The following is a 7,137-nucleotide window of genomic DNA, read 5'->3' on the forward strand; positions in this document are numbered from 1 at the left end:
AGCAGCTCAACCAGTTTTATGAGAACAAATGTAGGCATTTTTTGATGCTTTTAGAATATAAGATTGTTATTAAGGGGACTTTTAGATGGGATCTTAAGTACAGGTGTGCTTTAAACTTAAAGGTTAATGACAGGTTAGGAGACATACAGTCTGGTTACATAGTTTGGCATCTGTTAAATAAGAGAATGTCAAATCTGAAGATTGTAAATTGATGACGCATTTTATTAATGATTCTGTATCCAAAATGATGAGAAAAAATAAAAGGAGACAGAGAGAAAGCAGCTGACAGTTCTGTCTCTGGAGATTGTGTCAAAGAAAGGACTCCATCCCTTGCATCAACGCCACTTGTCCTTCAGGACCCCCTGGACCCCTCTGAGGCAGGACCCCAGCACCTGTGTAGTTTCAGTGAATAGACATTTGATTAGGTCCTAGGCCTCTGGAAGGGGACATTAGCAGGAAGTGAAAGGGTGGTGGAGTTTATAGCTGAGGTGGTAATATCCAAGATTGTGTCTGACCACTCATCAGTGGTCAAGGTTCAAGGTGGTCTCCATGGTGGAGGAAGTGGTATTCAAGGTTATGCCTGTGGCTGAGGAAGTGTTGTCCCCAGTTGAGCGGGTAGTGCCTAGAGTCTGGGGATGACAATGCATCCAGCTGTGGGCAGTATTTCTTGGATAGCCTTTCTCTACCAGAAGCTGCTGGTTGAGACGCCAGTATTTTTTCCCCTTGAAGAAATAGACTTGACCATCGCGCCAACTCATAGTTGCCGAGGGCTGGTCTGGCACTCCAGAAAACAATTCCTTGATTGGTTTGGGGTAGCGGCTGAAGTCAATTCGAGCCAGCTCGTCCCACTGCCAGTACCCGGAGCCCTGGGTGTCAAGTAGACAGGGAGAAGAGAAGGATGAGGAGAGAGCACCAGAGGTTTATCCTCCCCCCATCACAACAGCAGTAGGTCTCCCTTAAGAGCAACTCTTTACTTTTAAGTATAAGCCCACCTCTGCTAAGAAAGGATTGCTCTTGCTTCGAACTTTATACCTTAAAGAGGAAAATCTTTTGGTTGAAAGGCCAATAGAAAGCTGCATCCAGGTTAGGTTCTACTCTATTCAGTTTCTTGGGGAAGCCAGGAGATATCTTGAAATTAATGTAGCGCCACACCTTGTCTCCTGAGAGTATATAAGGAAAGAACAAGTTACTTCTGTCGTCAGGTGATAGCTTTGGGTCCCTCTATTCCACCCTTTCAGAAATTCTCAACTCCCCCTCCCTTTATGGCTTCTTTATAATTAGTCGTCAAGTAAGACACTGCAACTAGCCCCCTTACCCTTAAAGAAGTGAATCCATTGTGTTCGAGGAGAGTAGACAGCAGCATCTAGGTTCCCTGGGAGTCCCTCCCAAAGGGCAGACACTCGGAACATGGGCCCCAGTCCTGAATCTGTCACAGTCCACACATAGTTCCCCTTGAATGCATAAGTCTTCCCACGGGGCCCTGAGAACAAAAGTGTCATCAGCAAGGCAAAAGACACCATCAAAAAGACAAAGACTTGGACTGGGGTTGTGACTCAGTGGTAGAGTCCTCGCCTAGCATGTGTGAGGCCCTGGGTTCGATCCTCAGCACCACATACAAAAATAAAATAAAGATTAAAAAAGAAAAAAGAAAAAAGACAAAGACTTGTAGGTGTCTCAGGTAGACTGCTAATCTGTCCTCCTGCCCACAGGCAAATTCTTCAAAAATCCATTCAACTTTAATTCAAGTAAAAAAATTAAAGACAGAGAAAGAGGACCCAGTGCTCAGCCTCTCCTTTATTGTTTAGAGTATTTTATCTCTGGTCCAATCAACAAAAACAAAAGCTCTGCAGATAGCCATTCTTCCTTGGGAGTCTCATGCCCTACCCCAAAGTGGGCTCCTAATTGTCTTCAACCAGGTATAAAGCCCTCTTTAATAGACACTCTAGTTAATTCTATCTTGCTGCATTTCCAGAAGTGTTCTAATGGCCCTTAGAGTATTGCAACCTCAATAAATACCTGCTTGGTCCCCTTTTAACTTGACTCTGAATCCTCCCTTTTTATATACATATCTTCTTCCTTGGTCACCAATACCTGCCTGGGGTCTAACCTCCATTGCTCATGCTGTAGTCTCATGTCATTACCATCTATCTAGGCCTCAAGATCAGTGAGCTGCCTCCATTGTCTGCCTACATCCTTGAGGGGAAGGGTCTCACCCATCATCATGGCATCCAGTTCACCACTGCAGGGGTTTGGCATGGGACCAGGTTCTGTGGGCACTGGGGGTACAGTGGGCACCTCCATATCTTCTTCCTCATCTCTTGGCCTCTTCTTACCTACAAAGTAAAATAATATTTGCTTGGGAGAGACATACAGCACCTGACCTCTCCACCTGTCCATTGTAAGTTCTGCTCAGTGGCCCCACAGAGAGGGGGAAAAAGAATACTAGGGACTTTTCCTTGGTGATGTGCAATATCCTTGCAAGAGACATTTTACTTTTGAGAGGCACCAGAAATGGTGATGGACATTTACTAGAATATGTATTCTCTATCTCTAAGAACAGGAGTGAGAGGAGAGAGACCTGGGAGGAAGGTTAGACATGCAAGAGTCAGAGAGAAACTATTCCTGAAAATGAAGAAGTCTGAAAAACTGGGCTGTAGGAAGAGAAAGAAATCAAGCCATTTCCCTCCATAGAAGCCAGACCCGTCTCTTCAAATCTAGAGAGATGCTAATCCAACTGACCCTCATGCTCACTAGGGAGAGAGACTGACCATAGAGAGCCTGGATCCCTGCCACATCATCAGGATGCAGCTTGAAATAGGGCCGGTAGCCAGCATAGACAGGGGCCATGAGTGCTTGGGTGTATCGAGAATGCCCAAGTCCCAAGGCATGGCCCAGTTCATGGGCTGCAATGATACGCAGGTTCACGCCCCGGTAGGTCCCCTCACTCCAGAGTTCATCTTCATCAAAGTGTACACTGCCCAGCTCTGGAATATCAGCATGGGCCAGGACCTTTCCTGGATAAAGGCAAAGGAGGACAGGAAGGAAGTCAGAGCCCAGAACACAGCAGCATTCCTGCCTGCATAAATTCTAATCACTCCATTCCCTTAAAATTCCTCCAGTTTTAGTCACTATCTCTTGAACACTTCTTTCAGATTCCTGTCATTATCCAAATCTCTCAGGGATGTCCATCACAGTCCCTTTTCCTCTCTAGCCACTCTCTCTCTCTCTGACTCATTTCTCTCTCAGGTGTGCCTTGATAGGGGAAATTAAGCCAGGGAAGGAGGTATAACCTTCAAAGAAAAGCCTTGGTAAGATCCCAGGTAGGTGACCAATTGTACCCTGGGGAATGTTGGAAGGGGATCAGAGAACAGAAGGTACAGGCAGGCATAACGGGCATCCTGAACATTAAGGTTCTAGAGGCACTGGCTCAAGGAGACACAGGTAATCTCAGAGTTCTGTGAGATGAGAGCTGAGAACTGGTGCCTACCAGGCCCATCAAAGGTATTGGAGCAGTAGGTGCTCTGGCGGCCATGGAAGGAGAGGCGGATATCAGCCCAGCCAGCCTGCACCTCCCGGAAGGTCAGGGGGACCACATTGCTCCAATACTTGAAGGCTTGAAACAAAGATGCCCGGGCTGTGTGGGGTGGGAGGGTGGAGGGCAGGTTCAAGATGCGGAAGGTCAGGTGCTTCTTTCTCCAGCGGCCTGTTTAAGAGACCAGAAAACAGATTGGAAACACAGATCTTTCACTAAATTAGAAACACAGATCCTTCTGCCAAGTTTAGGGAGCACCCCTGTGTAATGGACACTCACAATCCCTCTAGCATACGATAGCAAGGTAATTACCAAGTGATAATCCATTCAACATTGAGCTGATTCAGGCTGACCCAATGCCATCCACCTACCAGAGCTACACCATTTTCTCCTCTCCCTCCCTTTCCCAGGTTCGTCCCTCACCCAGCAGCAGGTATTTTAGGATCTTCTGGTTGAAGGGGTCTTCCAGACCACAACGAGGCTGCCTCATTCGAGCCCTTGTGGCATCATCCAGCTGACCTGAAATTGGCAGCTCAGTTGCTTCCTGAAAAGCTCTAGAAAGAGGGAGAGAAATGGGTCCCCCAAGGCAGGCGAATCTGGAATGACTAGGAATGCCCAATGTGGTGACCAAGAGTGGCACAGAATCTCCAAAGCAGACTGGGTCACTCTAGCTTCCAATTCTCATAACTGGGACTTTCTCTTCTGTAAAATGACAACCTTGTAATTTCATATGTCCATTTTTAATATATTTTTTTGAGAAAGATAGCCTTCCTTTCTCCTATAATTTCTTTTTTTCTTTGAATTATTTTTATTTCTCCTTTTTAGATATACATGTCAGTAGAGTATATTTTGACGTATTATACATACATGGAGTATAACTTCCCATTCTTGTGGTTGTACATGATGTGGAGTTACACTGGTTGTGTATTCATATATGAACATAGGAAAGTTATGTTTGATTCACTTTCTGTCTTTCCTATTCCCATTCTCCTCCGTTTCCTTCATTCATCTATCTAATCCAATGAACTTCTATTCTTCCCTCCCCCACTCCTGTACTTTTCTAACCTTCTCCTGATGTAGGGAAGTGACCAGCCCCACTGCTCTAGAAAATTTTCTACCCCTGCTCTCCAGATTCTGCACCAGGTCCGGTCCTTTTCAGCCTTGCTGGACCTGCAGCCCAGCCCATCCTGCTTTGGGACAATTTCATCTACCAATGAACTATCATAGGATCTACAGGCTTTTCAAAGGACCTATACACAAAGAAAAACAATTCATTAGCAAAATATAAAAGAAAATAACAAAATAGAAATAAATGCTGAATTAAAAGTCCTCAAAGGCAGTCATATCAACAACTCAATTCATAGTTTTACAGGTAAATTATACTTCATGTGGGCTGTACCTAAATATTAGTATTTTGAATGTGATGTTGGGGTGAAGTTTCCAAAGGAGCACTCTGGGCCTAGGAAGATCCAATAAGTGTACTCATCTTGAATTCACACCTCATCCCATGCTCTACTGGGCTATCAATGCTAGCACCCATCTGATAGATCCTTATCATGGATTTGTATCAGGCAGAGGTGGGCCTGGAAAGAGGGAAAGAATGAGAAGAGGAAGAAGAACTTGCAATCTCAACTTAGAAATCATGTGCCTTGAACTCTCACCTCAGGGCCTCGGTAATATCTTCTGGCCTGAAGTGATGAGGTCCTTCTAGAGGCTTCTGTAAGTACCCATACTGTAACAGGTAATCCTATGGTGGGGTGGAGGTAAGCAGGGTAAACAGAAGGTTAGACTCAGGGTAAATCTTCCAAGTGACCTAACGGGCCCATTAGGACAAGGGGAGAAATATACAGAAGGCCTAAAGGAAAGGTGCCCTAGAAAAGGGGTTCAGAAGGAATGAGAAAAAGGAACAGCAAGTGATAGGCAGGGTAGATCATGGAACAGAGGAAGGAAGGAAAAGGCAGACAGGCTGAAGGGCGGAAGGAGGCTTGGATGGGACTACGGAGTGGTAACCACTGGCCTGTGTCCCTCTTTCCCAAGGGACTCACCATAGCTGCCTCCTCCTCTGTAGGTCCCAGGGCCCGCCCTGAGACTGTCATGGGGAATAGGAAGCCCAGCCACAGCTGCTGCCAGTTCATGGTGCCACCAGACAAGAGCTCCAGAGGCTGTCGGTGCCCTCTGACCTGAGATTTCTAGAAGCCTGGAAGAGCAGGGCTAAACAAGGGGTTCTTACCTTCAGTTCTTTTCACTTGCCAGCCCTTGGTCCTCTTTATAAAACTTCAACTGAGGGGAATGGGGGATGGCAATGGGAGGTGACTCAGCCCAGAGATATGTTGCAATTCACCATTAACCCCTGCCCTTCCAGAAAGCAGAAGCCCAAAACAGCCCCTAACACCCCCTTCCTCTTGGAGACTTTTCATACTGCCCTGGGGAGGGCCTCCTGGCAGGATGAGAAGCAAAATTTCAGGAGAGACTAGGAATAAAATCAGGCTGTCACCTCAAGTGAGACATTCCTGTGCTCCAGGGACCCTGGGTCAGCAATCCCTTGGCTTCAACCTTTCAGTCTTCCAGCTCTTTTTTGGGGGAAGGAGGGGGTTGAACTTAGTGGGCACTGGACCTCTGAGCCACATCCCCAGCCCTATTTTGTATTTTATTTCAAGACAGGGTCTCACTGAGTTGCTTAGCACCTTGCTTTTTGCTGAGACTGGTTTTGAACTTGTGATCCACCTGCCTCTGCCTCCTTAGCCGCTGCGATTACAAGCGTGCACTGTCACTCCCAGTAGGTCTTCCAGCTTTTGGATAAGAAAAATAAATAAACAGAAACAAAAAGGTAGGGAACAACTGAGATAGTTTGGGTTTCAGGTGAAGAAATCAAGGTTGAAGTCTCAGTTTCTTTGTACCCAAGAACAAGTTGAGAATGTAATCGCTCTTGAACCCATGTATGTCTGCTTTATAAAAAGTCGTTATTTTAAGTATTTAATGAGCCCTGAATATTGGAGTGGGATGGGATTTAGTAAGGGCACGAAGAAGGAGAGCTTACAGATAGGGTGAGGCAGAGGGGAACCTAGAACTGGAAAGGCAGTCTTTGAGCTGAGCTTTGAAGGCTAACTAAGAATCAGCTGGAGTAACAACAGGGACTGTGCCAGTCAAGTGGAAGTAAAGAGCTGAAAGGCTGCTATGCTAAGTCCAAAGAGTCAGGGCTGCTTCATTCACTACTGAATCACTAGTGTCTACTCCAGGTTAGCTGTGTGCTTTAGAGAGACAGTGCCCAATAGACTTTTATTAAGTTAATAGGGGAGGAGGGGTACATAGCTGCAACCCAGAGTTTAGAGAAGGCCTTGAATGCTATGAAAGGAAAAGAAGAAAAACTTACATTAAGCATATCTACTATCATGTTAGATGTTTTATACGGTGTCTCATTTAATTCTCACAACTGTCCTGTAAGGGTAGGGTTATTATGACCTTTTCTTTTTTCTTTCTTTCTTTCTTTCTTTTTTTTTTTTTTTCTTTTAATAGACAAGACTTTAGCCTGGTACAGTGGTGCATGCCTGTAATCCCAGTGGCTCTGGAGGCTGACACAGGAGGATCACGAGTTCAAAACCAGCCTC

The 7,137-nt window shown here is 45.6% G+C and overlaps 1 protein-coding gene across 2 annotated transcripts; it reads right to left on the minus strand.

Moving 5' to 3' along the window:
• Nucleotides 1-304: 304 nt before the first annotated feature.
• On the minus strand, nt 305-5,805 carry Mmp19 (matrix metallopeptidase 19). 2 transcript variants are annotated; one of them, XM_076853013.1, is made up of 9 exons: nt 5,763-5,805; nt 5,194-5,279; nt 3,956-4,086; nt 3,488-3,703; nt 2,769-3,014; nt 2,214-2,333; nt 1,316-1,480; nt 1,033-1,160; nt 305-866 (listed from the first exon to the last, which is right to left on the minus strand). In XM_076853013.1, the coding sequence occupies exons 3-9, from the start codon at nt 4,020-4,022 to the stop codon at nt 522-524; spliced, it is 1,287 nt and encodes a 428-aa protein (XP_076709128.1). In that variant the 5' UTR covers nt 4,023-4,086; nt 5,194-5,279; nt 5,763-5,805; the 3' UTR covers nt 305-521. The 2 variants fall into 2 exon arrangements, with proteins under 2 accessions (XP_076709128.1, XP_076709127.1); XM_076853012.1 differs by having other exon boundaries at nt 5,578-5,792.
• Nucleotides 5,806-7,137: the final 1,332 nt, after the last annotated feature.

Source organism: Callospermophilus lateralis, chromosome 4 (genome assembly GCF_048772815.1).
Source record: "Callospermophilus lateralis isolate mCalLat2 chromosome 4, mCalLat2.hap1, whole genome shotgun sequence".
NCBI classification, from domain to species: Eukaryota; Metazoa; Chordata; class Mammalia; order Rodentia; family Sciuridae; genus Callospermophilus; species Callospermophilus lateralis.